At 48.7% G+C, this 19,357-nt stretch overlaps 1 protein-coding gene across 1 annotated transcript in view; it reads left to right on the top strand.

The window, feature by feature from the left end:
• SSH2 (slingshot protein phosphatase 2) overlaps nucleotides 1–19,357 on the top strand; it is a 103,926-nt gene that overhangs the window by 56,733 nt on the left and 27,836 nt on the right. The window contains 2 exon segments of the mRNA XM_075112756.1: nucleotides 10,021–10,124; nucleotides 14,912–14,976. Coding sequence (XP_074968857.1) covers nucleotides 10,021–10,124; nucleotides 14,912–14,976 — 169 coding nt within the window.

Below are 19,357 nucleotides of genomic sequence, written 5' to 3'. Positions count from 1 at the left end.
AGACAGAGTGGTCCTTGTTTTGGTGCTCTATTTACAGGGGTCCATTAATGTATTTGCTGAGGGCAGGCAAGGAGGCTGCGACCAGGGCCAGGCTGCTTCCCCAGCATAACTCCTCCGCTCCGTGCCCCGCTCCGGGCGTCGGGGCGGTTGCAGAGCCGAGTCCTGGCACGGAGCTGCTCCATGAGGCAGCAGGCCCTCTGCTCTCCGGCTGACCGCAGCCGCACTCGGTGCTGGCCACCTCCGCCCTAACCTGCAAAAGAAGTGATGGAGCGATGCCCTCCTTGACCTGCCTGTGCCCGCGCTGTGGCTGCTCTGCTCTTCCCGAGCCTGCGAGGCTGGGCTCGTGCCTGGGGGAGCCGTGGCCGTCGGGCAGGGCGCCGGGCTGTGTTGGGTGCACAGGGTGCCCCGCTTTCGGCGGGTGCCAGGGGGCTTGCCAGCTTCTGGTCAGACTGTCCCCATCCCGGGGAGACGGCCAGCGCTGGCAGTGATTCAGGCAAGTCAGTGGTCTCCTTCCATCTTTAAAATGCTGGGCATACTTTGTCTAAATATAGGTGCCCCTGGACTTGGCTGCTGCGGGGAGGGGACAGTATGTTGACCTTAGCGTGTCTCCTTCGACTTGTGTTACAGCCGTATTTAAAGCAGAGGGGTCCTTCTTGCAGGGCGCTGCCAGTCAGGCCAAACATGGTCAGGTCTGTGACAGCGATGAATCCTATACCCGCACGTGCAGGAAGACCAGAGTGAAGTCTAGTTATAAAATATCCTCTCTCAAACATATTTAAGTAGTGGGGAGACCCTTCAGGCTTGCTGGTTGTTAACTGACTTGTGGAGGATGTGTCAGCTATTGTTTAAGGTTTAGAAAGAAACGTGCTGGGTATGAAGGGAATGCTTTCAAACTGTGGTGTCAGAGGAGATGATTGCGCGGTTTAAAGATGATCAACATGGACCGTGTTAATTCTGAGAGGGGAAAAAAGATAAGTACGTGTCAATCAGAGGCGTGTTCTTTCCAAATATAACTAATCAAAAGGGTTTTTTTGATCCTTGATGCAATAGATTCTCCTTACGAAGTTTTCTCATGTTGATTAAAGTGTTTTTAAGAATGTATTTTTGAAAGCATTTTGTTCATACCACAGCAGCTGCCTGATTTTGGACAGGCTGAGCTGGTAGGAGCGCGGCGCAGGGTTGTCAAACATCGCGGAGTGATCTCTTGGGTATAACTGTCCCGCTCCGTGAACCCGATGGTATGCATCAAAGTCTGTGGATGTTTAAACAGTATATAGTGCAAGAATGTCGTGTAGGGCTTTAATCTGGGAATATCTTGACTTGGAGACCTGGAATCCTTTGGGGACTATCATGTAAAACAAATTCCTTTCACGGTCTCGCTTCCGGTGTGGGAGAAGTGCACAGAATCAGATTTCTTCTGTAAACACCAAGTGCCTGGATTTCTTAATAAGCATCCTAATTGTGTTAGCTGCCCCCTTTCTAGGACGTGACCTGCTGCGCTCAAACTGTATGAAAAAATGATTTTGTGCATATCTCCAGCCCCAAATTCCAGGGCACGTCCAAGCTTTGTTTGTACAACTTGTTTTGTTGATGCTTTTTGGAATATTTTTCTTTCTCTCTGGACCATTTCTCTGAAGCCGTTCGGAGGCTGCCTGTGGGCCATCCGTCGCCGGCAGGAAGCGATGCAGACAGGCTCAGCGGCGAGGTGACACGGCGAGCGTCGCGTGTGCGTTACTGTACGAGCACGCGTTCGGCAGCAGCCCCGTGACACGTAACGCGGAGCTGCTGGCAGCAGGCATGGGCGGCAGGGCAGCGCTGAGCCTGCCGCGTTCGCGCTGCCCTGCCCGTGCGAGGGGTCTGCCTGCGTTGCCTTTGATTTAGGAGCTCGTGCGTTGTTGAGCTGGTTCATTCGTAGGCCAGGGGTACGTGAGGGGAATGGGAAACCCATGCAGATTTTGACATCTGGAGCAGCAGATGAAATGATAAAATGCCGTCTCCTGGAGTCCAGCTTAAAACAAAACCGGCTCTGCTTTCCTGTGCCTGTAACAAATCCCAGCCCTGCTTGCAAGGGGGAATACATCTGACAGAAGTCCAAAGGTCAGCTCAACCCTGCAGAGCGAGGCTCAGGGCACCGGGAGGCGGAGGAATGCTGCAGGTGGTTGTGGTTGTCTTCGGCCCATTGCAGCTGCGTGGGCCGAAAACTTTGGCTGCAAACAGCAGCTGTCAGTGCTCCCCTTGCCGGCAGCGCGGTGTCTCTGGCAGGGACGGGTTTCTCCGCCCAGAGCTGTCGTCTTCGGTGCTGTCTCCAGAGGATGCCACTGCTCTCACCAGCATACCCAGGCTGCCCAAGCTGCTTTGGCGCTGAAGTTTGCAAAATGGTTTCTGGAGTTCAATTCAAACGATCCTGGTGGCAGAGGAGCGTTGATGGCACGTGTGTGTGATGACCTTTTCCTTGTAGATTGTTAACGCAGTAGGGTATTGAGTGGGTGTCAGCACTCCCTACAGCCTTGTTGGATGACCTGAGGCTGGTTAGATCCTGTCTCTGAAACTCTGTCCATGAGCATGGTGGTTTTGTGCGTCTGAAGTGGTTGCTCTTCACTTGCGAGCACAGCCATGCTCAGCGGCGCTCCCTTGGGCAAGTTGTACCCTGAATTTACCATCAACTCGCTCCTTGCTGGGAGCAAGTAAGAGGAATGCCTGTAGAGTTCAGATTCACACCCATCATCCTTACCTTTGGGTATCTTCTAGCAACCTGTAAGTTGTTCTCATTGCCTTAGCCCAGCTATTGATATTGGAGACGGAAGCAAGGGTAAGATGACTTGGCTATGGTGAGAAGGGATCAGTAGGTAGGTTAGAACAACCGAGTTACCGTTGGCATTGCAGACCTTTCTGTGATTATGCCTGTCACTGCAGCTGAATTATCTCTCCAGGGAGCCCAACCTTGAAGCAGAGGAAGTGCCTGTAGACAGTTCCTTTAAAAAAAAAAAAAAGGCACGAATGCAGATGTTGCTAAAAATGCAGTTTGCGTCAAATGTTTGCGATGGAGTGGGTTCCCACGCTTGCTTTGTTTTTCTCCTTGTGCTGTTTCTTGAGTTGCAAAAGTGCTGAGTGGTGAGAAACGGCCTTTGGAGAACCACTTCCCCTTTCTCTCCCTGCCCTCAGTGTTGTCACCTCTGTTGACAGTGTTACAGAGCCCTTTTTGGTAAGTCATGGCCCTTGTTTTGCTCTGCACTGGGTTTGTTTCTATTTTGGATATCAGAGAAGCCTAGACTTGTCTGTGTGTTCTGCCAGCTGACCCTGTTAATACAAATGTCAGTGTAGAGCAATCCTGAGTTATCCTTGCCTTTCCCATTTCCCTGTTGTTGTGGGGGGGGGTTTGTTTACTGGGTTTGGCTTTTTTTTTAGTTCCTGGTACTACTTTGCTTTGCACAGCCCTGAGGTCTGCCCTGTGTGAGAAGAGAACTGGGTGCCTTCATCACTTGCCTAGGAGCAAAGGCTTAAACTGGAAGCCAAACATTGCTCTCCTCTGAATTATTCACTAATACTGATGTGACAGGCAATTATTAAACCAGGTGCTTTAAAAAGCAGGTGAGGGAAATAGGGGTGGTGGTCATTGAAGATCAAACTGCAGCGGAGGTGAAGGAGTCAGGTGCTTCTCTAGGGAGGGATGCTGGAGGTGCGGGGTGCTCTCGTCCAGTGGTTTGAAGGAGAAGTGCCCATGACTGCCAGGCTGCACGTGCTCCCAGCTGCGTGCCCAGCCACCGCTGCACCCTTGGCTGAGGGACCGATGCTTCATTAACCAGGACTTCTCTCGAGGCTGGCGGTGAGAGCTGGTCCCGCAGGGATGCCGTGCCCTGGGCCTGCCAGCGGAGGAAGGGAAGCAGTCAGTTTGGGAAGGGGAGCAGGAGGGAGGAGGGAAATGGTTTGAGGTGCTGAGAAAAACAGCAGGCTGCTTGGGCTGCCCTCCTATAACTTTTTCCACATCAGGCACAGCAAGCTGCAGTTGGAATTGCTGCTCTTGCAGGGTGAGTCTTGGCGTGCTACAAGAGCTTGCTCTCATGTCCCTGGTTGCCCTCCCTCCACGCCTGGCTCCGTGACCTCGGGAATGAGCTAAGTATTGATGCCTGCGACGCCACTCCTGCCAGCGTCTGAATTTTGGTCTTTTTCTTGATTTTGTGTTTTGCAGCCTATGGATTAAAGGAGGATGATAGAGCTGAGCTGGCAGCAAATGAGATGTGCAATGCAGAGATGTGCACTCCCCCCCGCAGCGTGCTCCGACCGCTCATGTTAGAGGGAAATGTCGGGGGCTCTTGAGGGAGCAACCTGGCTTAAAACAAGGGAAAGCAGCGGGGCACACAAGATTTTTCCCCGTCCTACGCCTCTTTAGCTGCTGGCTCTTCAGACGGGGGTGCCTTTCGCTGCACACGTGAGCGGCGTTTGGTAGAGCGGGCTCCCGGCTGAAATCCCCAGCGCTTTAGTACAGATGTCTGCATTGACACTTCCCGTTTTCAGGGCCTGGGCTGCTGAATGTTCCCAGTTAGTCAACACTAGGGTTAACTTGTGTCATTCCTTACTGTCAGACTTCCCTGCCTGCTTTCAGTCAGTGTTTCTGCTTTTCTTTTGTTTGCCTTTGGTCTAACTGGCCGCTGGAGGGGAAGGGTACGTCCTGCAGATGGGTCGGAAACTCAAAGCCCTTCCTGCCAGTGCACAGTCCTGCCGGGCAGCCTCTTGTGTGTGCAAAGCTTGTGCTGCATGGCAGTTGTGTCCCAAAAGGTGCCCTTTAGAAAAACCTCCTTTTGCTCAGGAGTTGGAAGCCTCCGTGGTTACTGCTCAATGCTCTTGTCATGGGGAGCTACAACTGGGGCCGGGCTTGGCGTTGAAAGCCCAACGCAGCCTCTTGGTGCTGAGCTGTAGCTCACAAACCCTGCTGGGACACTGCTTCGGAGCACTTTTCTGCAGGGTTCGGGTTAATAAATGCCTGAGGCTGACAGAGAAATTATGTTTGTGCTTCTGTACATAATACAGGTAGTGGACTTTTATTCAAATGTCAAGTATCTTCATCTTAATTTCCCCCTTTCTCTAACGGCGAGGGGGAGCGAGGACGCGAGCTCCGTGCAGCGCCGGTGTTGCCGCCGTGCGTGCGGCGGGCACGGCCGGTGAGGAGCTGACAGCACGAGGAGGTTTGCTCCTCGCCGCGCTGACCCGCTGCTCTGCGCTGTGCAGGGAGGACTTCTCCAGCTGAACCATCCAGGGGACGGTGCCAGCTCTGCCGGTTGTGCTACTTGGCAAGTGCCCGACTAAAGGCTGGGCTGGACAGGACAGAGCCTGCTGCGAAGGAGCAGCTCCGATGAGGAAGTAGAGCCGACTGGAAAGTCATCCTCAGGCTCGCAATAACTTTTAATTAAGTGTTTATTAGGATAAACCATTGCCAGAAGCTGTTAGGTGCCTCTTTGCTTTCTGTGCTGTACTTCTAAAGGGTTTTCTCTCCTGTCTTTATGAAATAGTTTCTAAAGAAGACTACAGGGTGCTTTTCTGAGTATTTTACATTGGGGACTGAGAAGTTTTCACTGAAAACCGGTGGGTGGTGCAGAGTCACCTCCCTCCTGGCAGGCGACGCAGCGCTCTGGACGAGCGGCTCCCAGCCGAGCAGCCCCTTAGGTGGAAGGCGTCGAACAGGGGGGTCATGGCAAAGCATCAGATGATTCATGTTATCTCACAGCTTTGGCATAGCCCATAACCCAGTAACGTTTTCTCTTTAGTGTCTTCAAAACCTTTTATTTGGTGTTTGTGCCTGCAATTTATGAACAGAGCTGTGCAGGGTGACCGCTGGGAAGGCAGTCGCTATTTGTTTGCCATCTGTAAGTTTTACGTGGTTCCCCAGTTTTGTACCATAATGAGAATTTGGTATGAAGCGCGCAGTGCGTCCCTCATGCGCGAGGAGCTCAGCCGCTGGGCAGCGAGTCAGGGAGCACAGGAATCGCTTCTGTTTGTGCAGTTACTGCTGTTCAGAAACTGGGTCTTCTGAGGGGAATGTCTGTGCTTTTTGTGCAAAAGGCTTTAAATAGTTTTGATGCAGTGCCTCGTACAATTTCTACAAAACCCTCTTCTGCCTGGGAGAAAAACTGGTACAAGCAGTAACTCCTGTAGGACTTTAAGTCTTCCGCTTAAGTTGCTTCCCTTCCCAGCGAGCGATGCGTTACAAACGGCACATCGCTGGTGGCCTTCAGGTTGCCGCTTCACTCCAGAGGCGAACGGGCTAAACGTGGAACAGAAGCTGTTTTTTCCCCACAGCTGTAGTGCTGCTTTCATAGATGTGTCCCAGGGAAGTCTTCTCCACTAGAAAGCCACCGTGTAGTGCAGAGGACTGATGACAAGCCTGGTGTGCTGATAAAGACAGCTCAGCTTGTTACCTCTGCCAAGTTGGCTCCCTGTTTTCTGTTCTCCTGGACTCAATTTCTCCCCTAACCACACGTAGTGTCTTTTAATACCCCGTCTGTTTCCAGGAGGCTGTTTCAGAGGGCATTGATGCTCTAGTAGGCTCTGGCAAACCAGATTTTATGAAGTATTTCAAAGCCCGGATTATGCCTAGGAGCCATTGAGCTGTCAGCATTGACTGCTTTTGAGCAGTGGTGGATGCTAGCATGGCTCTGCTGTTAGGTGAGCACAGTCCCACATCATGAGAGTTGTTTTGAGTCTTTAATTGCCCTTTTCACACACATCTCTTCCACCTCTTAGGTTTCTGAAGCATCTCAGAGTGGGGCCTGCTGTTCGTATCCTACTGGAGCAATCCTTTCTCCTTATATATCTGGGGCAGTATCCAAAGGTTATCTTGCCCTGAAGTATGATGCTTTTGGGGAATGATCATGGCTGGGGTTATCCAGGCAGGATGGACCCAAGTGGAGCAGCCAGCCGTGGGTGGTAAGGGGATGTCAGGCCAGCGATTGCTTTTTTTGTCCCTATAGTGCATCACGGGCACCAAAATCAGCATCTCCCAAAAGAACAGCGTTAAGCTTCACTGGTAGTTGTTATTGCAACTGTTTGGGCTTTCCTATAAACTCCTTGCCTTGCCTCCCAAGTTTTTCTTTACTGCTTGAATCTCAGAGCAAGGGCTTGGTTGTGGTGTATTATAGGCTTTTTTGCAGGCGCTGTGCTGGGTACTGGTGTGCCGTGTGTCTGGGGTTAGGGTCTCAGGGCAGGTGATGCTGATAGCATGCCATGCCCTCATCCGCACAGTGGGCGTCCCCAGAGCTGTAATTGCAGAAGGATGAGGCTCCTGTCTCTGCTGATCTGCTCTTTTCCCAAGGGTGCTGATGGCCATCTCCTGCAGGAGGTGCTGCCCTGCCTGCTTGACCTCCCTGCTCTGCAAGAATGGTCTGCTTTGCCACACCCTTCACCTGTTCCGACCTTTCCTACGGGAAATTACATTGATTTCCCTTTCCCCAGCCTTACCAAGTCAAACTTGTTGCTTGTGGTTAATGGCCCAAAACAAGGCTCTCCGAGGCCTTAGGAGAGAAGGTGGCCTCCTGCAAGGCTGAACCTGGTGGGGATCTCTTTGATTCTGCCCATGTTGCCTTTCCAGGCGGGTGGCCAACAGCAGAGCGCTGGTGATAAGAGAAAGCCATGGAAGTGAGATTTTTAACCTCCCAGCCCTCTAGCTACACACTGCTTTATCCACTAAAAATAGTTGCTAATTCAATCTTCTGGGGAAGCCTCAGGCACAGGCTAAAGGACTGCTAATATTTGTTGTTGGCTTTGCTGATAAAATTAACTATGTGAAAACTGTCTTTGACTGCTGAATTCTATCTCCTCCTGTGCAGCTTGAAATTCATTTGCCTCTGGTGAGACTGTAAAGGGAGAGGATGAGGAGAGGAGGCCTTCTCGCTCTTCCTGCCTCCTGAAGAGGCTTAGCAAAGCACGGCGTGCTGCCTTGCCCCGCTCCTGCTTCTGGGTGCCATTCTGAAAGCAGAAGTGTGCTTCTTCAGGACCTCAGGGCACTGCTGAATCCAAACATGTTCAAGCTAAGTCAGGGAGAATGACTTTTTTTTTTAAAAAAAAAGTTAGTGGCTTCAGGATAACTCAGTGTTTCTCCAGTTCAGGCTTTATGAAGCTGTGTGGCTTGAGGGCTTTCAGAGGACCTATTTGTCACCAAAAGCTAGAAAGGCCCAGTCAAACTTCTTTATATGAGGAGGGTCTGAGGAAGCATCTGTGCTCAGTGTGCCCAATGAATTTAAATTTTGGTTTTTGTTTTGTTTTAAACTTTAGCATAGGTAAAGATCTCTGATCCATTTTAGTTTGGGGCAAGTGATGTTTTTTCCTTTTAAAAATTTTGGTTTTATTGAAACATCCAGCGCATGTTTGACATCTGGTTTAATTTTAGAAAATAGTCCCGGGAGAAACCTCGCCAGTAAGGAGGAGTGCTGAGGTTATGACAGACAGCGCATAACATTGGGATGTGCTACAGGCTTAAAGAAGAAGGGCTTTCTGAGTGTGTGCATCTGCTTTGCTGGAGCTCAGAACGCTTGATTTTTTTTTTTATATCCCCACCAGGAAGATGGAGAGGTGCCCAGAAATGTGCTTGAGGTTAGGGGGAAATCCAGCTTTAACACAAGCCTTTATAATTCTTGTAGCTATAAAAACGTAGTCAGCAAAGCCTGTTGTTAAAGCGGTCAGCCTCGAGTCGTGAAACTAGATCGCAGGCTCGTGCCGTGCTGTCGTGGTTCTTGGTCGCCTTTGATTTCTCTGATGCCGTTGTCTTCCGTCGTGCTTAGGTGTACGCCTGCCTCTGAGGAGCTACTGAAACGTGTCCCTGGAGCAGGGGCTGCGGGCAGCAGTTAGCCTTCGCTTATTCCGAGGCTGTGACGGGTGGTGACTTGGCACGTTCTAGCGTTCACCTGCATTTTGTAACATGGAATTTCTTCAAACATATGAGGGGTTTTTTTACTCTATTATTATTTCCCAGTCCTTGTCTCTTAAAGGAAGGGAATAAATAATTAGGATTGGTATTTGTTTAAGCAGAGAAAGGAACTGAGTAGTTCCTAGTCTCTTCTTCAGTTGAAGAGAGCAAGCCAACCTCTTTTTCAAGGCATGGAGCTGCTGGGGTGCACGATGCCAGGGACTCTCCCATCCTGTCTTATCATATTCATCAACCATCCTGTTGACTGTAGAATTGTTTCTGGCTTTCTTCAAAGCATGTATGACTATCTTATCAATTCTGAGAAAAGCAGGAACCCTTAGCTATGCAACAGGATGGCTTAATTGCAAAATCTGTAGTGCCTGGCTTTTTCCGTGAGCCACAGCATCTCTAAGTAAACTATTGGAAGATGTGCTTAAAATATCAGCTGTTCCACAGAACTTGAGAACTCCTTATTGCCCCTTTCCACAAACCTCTTTCCTCATGTGACATCAGAAAGGCCAAAATCAAGGCAGTAAGTGGTGTCTGAATTCAGCAACATTAGTTTTGCTTTTAATTTATAAGCCTTTGAGAGATAATTACTATACGACTCGTAGACAGTAGTTTCATGATTTCTTAATCTGTTATGTACACCAATTTTCTTTTGACTAACTGCTGAAGCGAGGCATTTGTTTCTGCAGGGCATCGGCTGCGTCTGAACCACAAAGCACAGGGTTAACAGAACCTGTAATTACAGAGGTGCATGGGCTTGCTGTGTTAATCGCCATTTAGAAACGTGGATCTCTCATCTTGACTTTCAAATCGAAAATGTAGCCACAGGTTAATCCCCTCTGCCTGCTCAGGTTCTACCTCTGCAGGCAGAACGGCACCAGGTCTATGTTCTGCTTCTCAGTGTTCCTCTGTTCATGTTGTTCTCAGTTATGCTTTGAATGTTTGCAGACTTTGGGGGGGAAAGTTCTTTACCAGCGAAGTAATTTGGTCTAAATCGCTTCCTTGCAGAAGAGCAGAGCATGCATTCAGTGCCTTGAACCTCTCTTCTTCCATTGCTTCTCTCTTTCTAAAGACAAAGTAAAGCTTTCCTTACGCACTGTTTGCCTCTTCCCTTGCAGCATCAGCGAAAGCTTCCTCACTGTGAAAGGTGCAGCTCTCTTCCTGCCGCGAGGGAATGGGTCGTCTACTCCCAGGATCAGTCACAGGCGCAACAAGCACGCAGGTAAACGCGTTGCATCCGACAGCTGGGGCTTGGCTGCCCACTCCCGTTTCCAAGTCCACCTTCATTGAGTTGGTTCTCACCAGATGACACACGTTTCTGTTTGCACCAAGTGTATATTAAAACTAGACCTGCCAGTCTCTAGACTGCGATGTGTAATGCTGATAGAAAAAGAGATTTCAGCACTCTTGTTTATCCTGCAGAATCAAACAAATGAGAGACACCAGGGCAGCAATCGTGTCATCGTGGAGAGTTGAGAACAACTGCCCCCCAAAATACCACCCTGTAGTTTTTGTATGAGATTGGGGCCGGAGGATTGCCATCAGAGCCTTTGTGCATTGCACTGGGAGGCTTGAGGTGGTGATACGGGATGAATAATTGTCCTTCCTGATTGGAAAGTAATTGGTTGCGGTGGAAGAAGGGGAGGAGACTTACCTCTACGTGGTGGTGAAGAAACCTCTGAGCAAAGTCGGTGTGACTTTTGAGACATGTGAGCAGAGTGAATAATACAGTCAGTAATAATTCCACCCCCTTTATCTGCTGAAAGTTTGATTTATTTTTTTGCTTTGACTCTTTGTTTGAAAAGTCAGTCTGAATAATGAAAGTCAAACATTTCAGGGTAGGCTGTTTTCCATCATGTATATGGTGCTTATTCACGGATGGTGTTTTACAGGGATCAGATAGTGTGGGGTTTTTCCCTTCCATTAAACAATCAGCAGGAAAAAAACAACACTGAGACCTTCAGGCTTTTGCCCATAGAACAGAGGCAGAAACAGAGAGGCTAGAGTCCACTTTCTTTGCCAAAAAAGTGACTGCCGAAAGGTGATTTGGTTTGGTTCTGGGTGTAGGTTTCTTTGTACTTTGATACCATCAGACTGTAATCCAGCTCTACATCCGGCAGAGTTACGCACCTGATGACTAGTCCACCTCCAAGTCTGTGTACAAACATCTTTATAGAAAGAGTTTAAGTCTAAAGGCAATTAATTACCTACTCCCACTCGGACATAGTAGAAGCAGCACCCACATAGCTTTGGGTGAGATGCATTAATTACCAGTTATCAAAAGAAAATACATTTTTCAAAACTTAATTTAAGCTGGCCTTTCTGTTTAAGACTGGCAATGGTTTTCAGTGTGAAAGTAGAGTCAGCAGTCTTTTAAAAGTTTATCTTGGCCTGTCTTGGTTTTTAATCTCTCCGAAGAATTCTGTGTAATCGAGGCCCAGGTCCGTTGCTGCCTTGGCGGGGAGACCCACTGGGTAGGTTTCCTTGTGAACCCGAGCAAGGCAGCACAAACAGCTTTGAGTCTCTCTTGCTGCCTCATCTGCTTGTCTAGAGCTGACTTACACCAGGTCTGGAGATGTTGGTGGAAAATTGAGTTGCTTGTCTAATCAGCCCAGAGCTTTTAGAAGCCAGGTTGCCAAGAAAGCAAATCTGGTGTGTTGTAATTGCTTACAGCAAGATGTTTTGTGTTTAGGAGGCTGGCTTGCCCAAGGGATGGGATTTTTGTTCTTAGAAGACTCTTTTTTTCTTTTTTCCTGTCTCTTCAGCTTATGGGGTGAGATTTAATGAGGCATGGTACTTGTCCTTTCCTCAGTTTCCCTGCTTGCCAAGTGATGTGAATGATACAGTATTTTTTTATGGTGCTTGGAGGTCTCACAGAAAACAGGCCTTTGTATGAGAGCGCACCACCTTTCTTTGAACTTTTCTAATGTACAATACATGCCAGCAGACCAAGACACCAAGGGATCAATGTGTTACCTTCCTGAGCAAAACATCCGTGCCACCAAAATTAAAATAGCGTTGGAGAGAGTGTGGCTCCGAGAGGTGAACCGGCCATTGGCAGTGAGCTGGCAGAGTGTGTGGTGAAGGAAACCGTCTTCATTCCTGGGCTCTGATAATCTGTGCTCAACTTTCATTCCCGTGTGTGTGTCGTGACTTACCTCTGGCGCACGAAATTAGAAGCGGGGTGGAGAGCGGACATAACTTTCCAGTATGAAATTGCTGCCTATGGATGCAATAGTATTTAAAGTGGTTACGAGGGCATTTTCTAGGAAGGTTGACTAACCTTCCTGGGCTCCCTTTCTAATTCATCGGAGGTGCTAGAATCCAGCATAAAGAGTAGATGCATAACAGGAAACAACACTCACACCCATTTCTTTAAGCGTGTAATCTCCAGCAGTGGGAATCACTACTTGGCAGACTGACTAGGTAAGGCACCAGCTGTCCACCCTCCTCTCGCTGGGCGGTCCCGCGCCCTGTGCCACCTGGCAAACGGGCTGTGTTCTCTAGGACGGGGGGCTTGCTTTTGCATTCCAGCAGTGCTGGGGGAGGCCAGAAAAGGATGCAGCTTCTCTGTGGCTTTTGTCATCTCTGGGATACTGTAAATCAGTTTTAAGATCCCGCTCTAGCTGATGTTTTACACCTAGCCTGCCAGCTCCAAGGAAACAAAAGCATCTGCTCATTGCCGGACAATAGTGATAGGAAGCAGCAGTCACGCCATGAATGTCAGCGAAGCCGACGGCTCTTCATAGGACAGGATGTGGTATCTTTGTGCTGATTCTGGCATGCTAAAATCTTTCCTTTCCTTTTTCTTAATCCAGGAAGCTTACAAAACGCCTTGTGTGTTTGGGGCTGAAAATGCTGCAAGTCGATTAAAGCCGGCCAAGGAAGCAATACTTTATGTTCCAGCTCTGGAGCTCCTGAGGCAGGGGAACAGGGAGGAGTGCAATAAACTTTCTGAGGATGAGGGATAGTGGAGCTCATTGACTGAGCCTTGCAGAAAGGGTTGTCTTAGAAACTTCCTTTTTTTAAGTATTGAGATAATCCAGCAGTCCTGGCAGTGTTTTTTTAAACTCTGGAAACTTCAGCTCTTAAACTGGTTCCTGATGTTGAATTACTGGTATCAGTAGGTGGGAGCCGTTACAGTTCGAGGCGGGGGGAAACTGAGGCGAAGCATCTTTCGTTTCAAGCTGCATCAGTCATGTGGTAGTCTTGAGTCAAATACTTGCTGGGCTCTTCCAGGCTGCAGGCAGGAGGTGCCACCTGAAGCAGGGAGACCTCTGAGTCCAGTTCTCACCGATTCCCACCTGCGCTAGCCGCTGAAACTTGCTGGGACTGAGCAGCATTGCCAAGACTGTGCACTGGTGTTGACGTGGGCAAATCCTGTCTGGGAGGACATGCATCCGATGGATGAGCTGGCCTTTCCTATGTTACCCATCTCCCTAAATAATTGCTGTTTAGGGGGGCATGTGCCAGCTACTCCAGCGCTGGGAATGTCTTTGGGCAGGAAGTAGCTTCAGGAGCTCGTCACTGCTGGTACTTTGTATGTGACTTCCCTAGCACTGCAGAGTGCCAGTTTTTCCCACCCGCAGTTAAAAATGCAATCCCAGGGCACTGACTCATTCTCCATATGCTGAAATGTGCTTCAAGGAGGAAGGAAGGGGAGAGCAGGGGATACCGCATCCTGCATAGCCAACTCCACGCAGGCTTTCCTCTGTCTCATCAGGAGAGAGGCTGCAGCAGCCCTTCAGCCCTGCTGTTCCACCAGCTATAAAAATCATTAGGAAACCAGGTACCACGTTCTCGCTGGGCAGCGATTCCTTTCCTGCCCTTCCCTTTTGTGGCACTTCTGGATGCTGCTCCGTGTCCGAGGTTTCCTCATTTCAGAAAGTCCATGAAATAGCATGGATTCTAGCACCACCGATGAATTAGAAAGGGAGGTCAGGAAGGTTAGTCAGCCTTCCCAGAAAATGCTCTCGTAGCCATTCGTGCTGAATACTTGCTCCAGCATTTGTGCTCTTCCCTGCAGTGTTGCCTAAACTCGGCCTCCCATCCGTGTGGGAGCGGGAGAGGGCGGAAGAGCAAAGGCTCCTCTTCTTGCCGTTCTGTGCCACCCACCTGGCAGCCTTGCGCTCTCCTTTCTGGGAATGCAGATTCATTTTCCAGGTAGCGACTGAAAAAAACCAGCCCGTTGCTGGAGGTGTTATTGCGTACTGATGCTCAGAGGACACTGCGCTTAGACAGACTCTTGGCGCTCTGCGGGCTGGGGAGGAGTGCTGAGAACTCGGTGTGGCTGTGCCAACAGAAAGGCATCTCGCCTGTCTTTGAAATGCTTGCTGCTTGAGGAACCTGGGACGCTCAGCTCTTTTTAAGACGACTTTAAAGCTGCTGCCTGACTGTGGTGTCCTTTTTGATTCCTTCCTTCCAGCCTTCCTCAGCCTCACCAGTCGAAGCGTAGCAAGTATTTTCTAGCAAAAATCACGATTGCTTGATTTTTCAGGTGGCAATTCTTAGCTGCTTTTGGGTGGGGTTGGCATGTAAGCGTATGTGGGCATGTGCTGCTCTAAGGTGGGACTGAATCTCACTTCAAAGGGGATACTTTTGTCTAGGTAGTAGTTCTGTGCTAAGTAATGTCGGTCTAAAAGAAATGACAGATTCCTGATTTGAACCTCACAGTAGGACAAGATGTTGAGCCATCGCGGGGAGGGGTCCATTTCTACCTAGTGTGCTGTGTCTTTTAAAGGAACAAAGAGTACTGAAATGTTTTTTACCTCTGTTAAAAAGGTAACAGGATTTAGCAGGAGAGAGCGTGGTAAGAGGGGAACAGGTGAGCACACAGAGCAAAGAGCAGCTAGGAGATGGAGTTTTGTCATCTCGGAGTGTGTGGAAGTGGCAATCCCTCACGGTGACGTGTCAGGTTTCTTGGTAGATGTTTGCTCTAGCTGGAGAGCCGGGAACTTGCATGTGATTTAAAGCTATTTTTGTGCATTCACTTTTCCCTCTTTCCCGCAGGGGATCTCCAGCAACACCTGCAGGCCATGTTCATACTGCTCCGCCCAGAAGATAACATCAGACTGGTAGGCTGGGCTTTTGCTATCTGCTGTTAACAAATACAATGGCTGAGTTCCACTTGACAAATACACCTGTGTAACTCATTAAAGCAGTGGTGCGTGTATGTTGGAGTGGTTTCATCCGTGGGTTTGGGGAGTCATCTTTGCAACCACAAAGGCAGAAGAGCAGCCAGCTATGAAAGGCCTGCTTATTTGGTTGTTCAGTGAGATGAATTGTATGGCTGGAAGGGTACCTTTGTCTGAACGAAGTACCGAGTACTTATGCTCTCCAAAAGCACTGTGACAATTGCCAGAGAAGCTGGGTAAATTAGCCTGATGTCCCATTTAAATCAAGAGTAGTGACTTATGTCTGACCAGGGCGAACACCTGCCCTTCCACGTTAGTTTGGTTGTGTTCCTCACTCTGCTCTCCAAACTTGTTGCATCCCAAAAGGCCGCGGCTTATCAGGAAGGAGCACGTAGGACCCCCGTGTTGCTACGCACCTATATTGAGCCTTGTCTTTCTGCGTCTCTGGGTTGTTGCTTCCTGTAATGAGGTAACGAAAATTGGGCACTGCTGTTTATAGCATTGATGTGCTGTCCTAAAGACCTCCAGAAGCTAAAGAAGAGCAGGGAGGAATCTGCCTAGGACATGTTGAAGTGCTCTACAAGGTCAGGCATGACTGCAGTGTATCTCTATCTCTCATCACTCAGTAGCCTGGAGTTTCTTTCCTGTGTTGTCTTGGTGCATCTTAGCAACATGTGCCCGAAGTAGGACTGCCAGCATCAGAAGTGTTGTTCTGGCACCTCTGGTTTGCTGAACCCTCCTGAGCTGTGCTGGGGCCGGACTGATCTTATGAGTATAGCTAGGGAACAGTCAAGATTACTATGGAATGCTTTAAATTTAAAAATGACGACTGAAAATAATTTGCCATAAGCGAAGTAGAGGACCTACTCCCAAACTTTGTCAGGCCCACCTTGCTGTCACTAGAATTTCAGTGAAAGTGATGGGAATGGGGGTTCTCAGTGCTTTTCAGAATCCGAGCCAGGGTTACAACTTTGGAAGCTATTGAACAAGTCATTGTTCAGCAATATCAGTGGCTACATTGTGTGATTTGGGACAAATTAGCCTTAAGAGCTGAATAAGGACTTTGTGGGCTGAGACATAAACCCTTTTGTTTGGAGCTGCATTTGGAATGCTGAAATCTTGCATGAGGTTAAGTTCGATAGTCTACTTGAATTTAATTGATTCTTGACGAACGAAGGGTGTGCAGAGCTGCAATAGACTCTCTCATAAAATAGTAGATACAAATGAGATTTGAAATGTAAACAGTACTGAGAGAAATGCGTTCTCTTTGTGTGTTGGCTGCTGTCATTTGGAGGGCAGATTTCACAGCTCAGAGGGCAGCAGAGGAATCGAATCCTCTATAAACCTACACTTAAAATTTTGAACAACTCTTGTTTCTCTTGGAGCTATTGGCAGAGTATTTAGCCTTCCATGGGAGCAGGATTAAAGCAATGGTACCAGTGTAAGATCAGTAGGAAGGAGAGGAAAATGAGTTAAAAGTGTATAAACTGATTAAAACTATTCCTGTAGCTGAGCAGAATGGGAACTTGGTCCCTTACATGTGTCCAGTAATAAAAGACTTCAGAAAGTTGGGCACTCTTTTGTCTTCAAATCAAATATCCCAATGAGAAGTGTTATTGTATGAAATACCTACTATTGGGTAGCATTAAAAAGATTAAAGGTCAGTGTGAACCTGCCTCGTGGAATGTGCTGTTCATAAGGGCTGGTAAAATACCACACTGCGCTTCTGATGGACAAGAATGCAGCAGAAGATAAAGTTGGCTTGTGTTTACGTGAGCCTAAAACTAAGAAAAGTGTTGCTGGCCCTGAAAGGAATAGAAAGAACGTCTGTTCATGAGCAAGAATATAAATAACCTGCCCAAACTGAGGAGAAAGCTAGCCCTATGTAGATGAGCTGTTGAGACCTTCCATCTCATCACAGTCCCTAAGCTAGGCCACCTTCCCTAGATTGAGTGGGATTTCAAATATCTTCATTTAAAAGGCATCAGACCACTTACTTGGCATGTTCCTACTGTTGGGTGACCATAGGAACTAGAGCTTAATGAAAAGGTTAGAGACCAATCTCTGATTTGATGGGCATGCCGGAGGGCTAATAGTAACCTCTGAGGTCGGCTGGTTTAGGATGGCAAGTTTGCTATTCTATTATTCTAGTAAATTTAGCAAAACACATTATCTGCTCTAGTCGTGGTTCTTTGCTTTGTGGTAAGGGTGTAAGTGTTGGATCTAGAGAACCACAATAACTGGTCCTCTGAAAATCCTACCCCAGTGACTTGAGCTGTGTGACCTTTGGCTGCTGTTTGTCTGGCCATGTTCTAAAGGGTCTTGCGTTCAGACCACACTTCCCATTACTGCTAGCCAAATTGGTTTAGCAAAGTAAGTTAGATTATGTTAATCCTATTGCTGCTGTACTGTCCTCAAGAGAGGCAGAGCAGAGCTTGTGCATGGATGTCCCGGACATAGGGCAGCTGTTGTCTGCCCGCTCCCGTTTTAAGCAAGTCTTTATTGTTTCTGTTAGAGGTTTGATTCCTAATGTAGGTAGATAATGACTTTAACCACCAGGACCTTGGTGATTGCTTGCTCTTATAGGTTGAAGAGCACCCTTTCTGTTTTGCTACAAGTGGTTAGTTGTAGAAACAGCCGTCTTTGGCAGAATTCACCCCTTGAAGGCCTGACCACTTTGATCCTCCGTGTTCCCAAAGGAATCTCAGTGACTCAAGGAGCAAGAAGGAAAATAAGGCTGGTTTTAGCATGACTTATCCTAAAGAGATGGGGTGGGGCACAGTCTCTCGCTGTACAGAGCACGTCTTGTCTGCTGGCATCAGCATTTGGGTAGTTTCTGTTACTCTTCAGTCCCATTGGACAAGTCTAGGAGACATGGTCAACGCCGCCTCTTGCCTGCACTTGCTATTCCGCCCTCATCACTAGAGCTGCTGCTCCCTGCAACGCCACTGGGAAGCTTCTCCCGCCGCTCTCAGCATAGCCTCCTGCGGTAGAGCACTCCGGTGAAAGAGCGAGCTCTGTTCTGGCTGCCGTGCGGGGCTGTTTTAACCTTTGTTGTAGACTCTGCCACATCTTGTGGCTGAGACGCTGGCTAGCGGACAGGTGAGGTGTGAGGAGGTCAGAGGGGGCTTCGTGTAAGCAAGGAGGTGCCATTCTGGCCTCAAGACCAGGTTAGAAAGAGCTACAGGAGTGTATTGGGACAAGCAGCCCAACCCTGAGACATCTCACACAATAGTTGTTTTGTGAGCTTTTTTTTTTTAAGGATAAAGTAACTGTTGGGTCTCTGAGCCAACCCCTGTGGGCCACCAGGAAGTGTTGACACCAGCAGTGGCTCGGGAGGGCTGCTGGCGTTTGAGGAATTCAGGTTCACTTGGCAAAAGATGTCAAACACCACTTTGAGCTTCAACCGTTGGGTCGCTAGGAGTTCGGCAACTGGATCCTGTCACAGCAGACCGGTGTCTGTCCGCAGCACGGGGCAAGGCTGGGCTGTGATGCTTCAGTCTCGCCCGTATTTGCTCTCTGCAGGCCCTGCTCAAAGTTCAAGAAGCAGTTTAACAATAAACACCGAAGCCAGACGGCATCTTGGGGTTGGGTTAGGCTGTCCAAGATAGGATTCAATAGACATGATTAAGACACTTCCTTTCTAGGGATGTCATAGTTTCTCTATTTTAGTCACAGGATCCCAACTAACTGCAAATGGCTTGGAACAGAGTCCAAAAAGCATTGCAAGTAAAGGCTGCCTACTGCAGATGTTTATAGGCAAAACCTGAAAGGCTGGCTCCCTTCCCTGGGCTCCTTGCTAACCAGCGGTCTGTCTGTAAGGAGACTTGCCGCAGTCACTTCAGTTCTTGCTTCCTCGTGGCTTCTGGAGGAGCGTTATGCTTCAGTGTAGCTTTTTGGGAGCTTCAATGTTGGTCTGACACTCACAACTTAGTGGCACGGCTGCTTTCTGAATGCTGTCGGTAGTATTTAATTTGGGGGAGTTTGGGGAAAAATTCAGGCATCCTCTGGCCCTGCTAGATCTTTCTGGGACTGGGGTGCACAAGTTTGTGGTAGGAGCAATGAAGCACAATGACTTTCACCTCTTCTGAGCAATCCAAATCCAGCCATGGGTACACCTTAGTAACAGGGAAACCTTTTCCTGCCAGCTATAAGGCAGTAGGGTTGCTTCTGCACTGGGGAGCTTGCTAGAAAAATTCAAAGGACCAGTGAGAAACCACATATCAATTAGATCCTATTGTCCAGCCATCTGGGAAGTTGGTGGAAAGAGCCTCTTTGGAGGTGTTGTAGCACACTGTAGCTTAAGGGAAAGCTCAAGGTC

The sequence above is a fragment of the Phalacrocorax aristotelis genome, chromosome 18, assembly GCF_949628215.1.
Source record: "Phalacrocorax aristotelis chromosome 18, bGulAri2.1, whole genome shotgun sequence".
Classification (NCBI taxonomy): Eukaryota; Metazoa; Chordata; class Aves; order Suliformes; family Phalacrocoracidae; genus Phalacrocorax; species Phalacrocorax aristotelis.
This window is presented reverse-complemented; position numbering and strand designations above follow the sequence as displayed.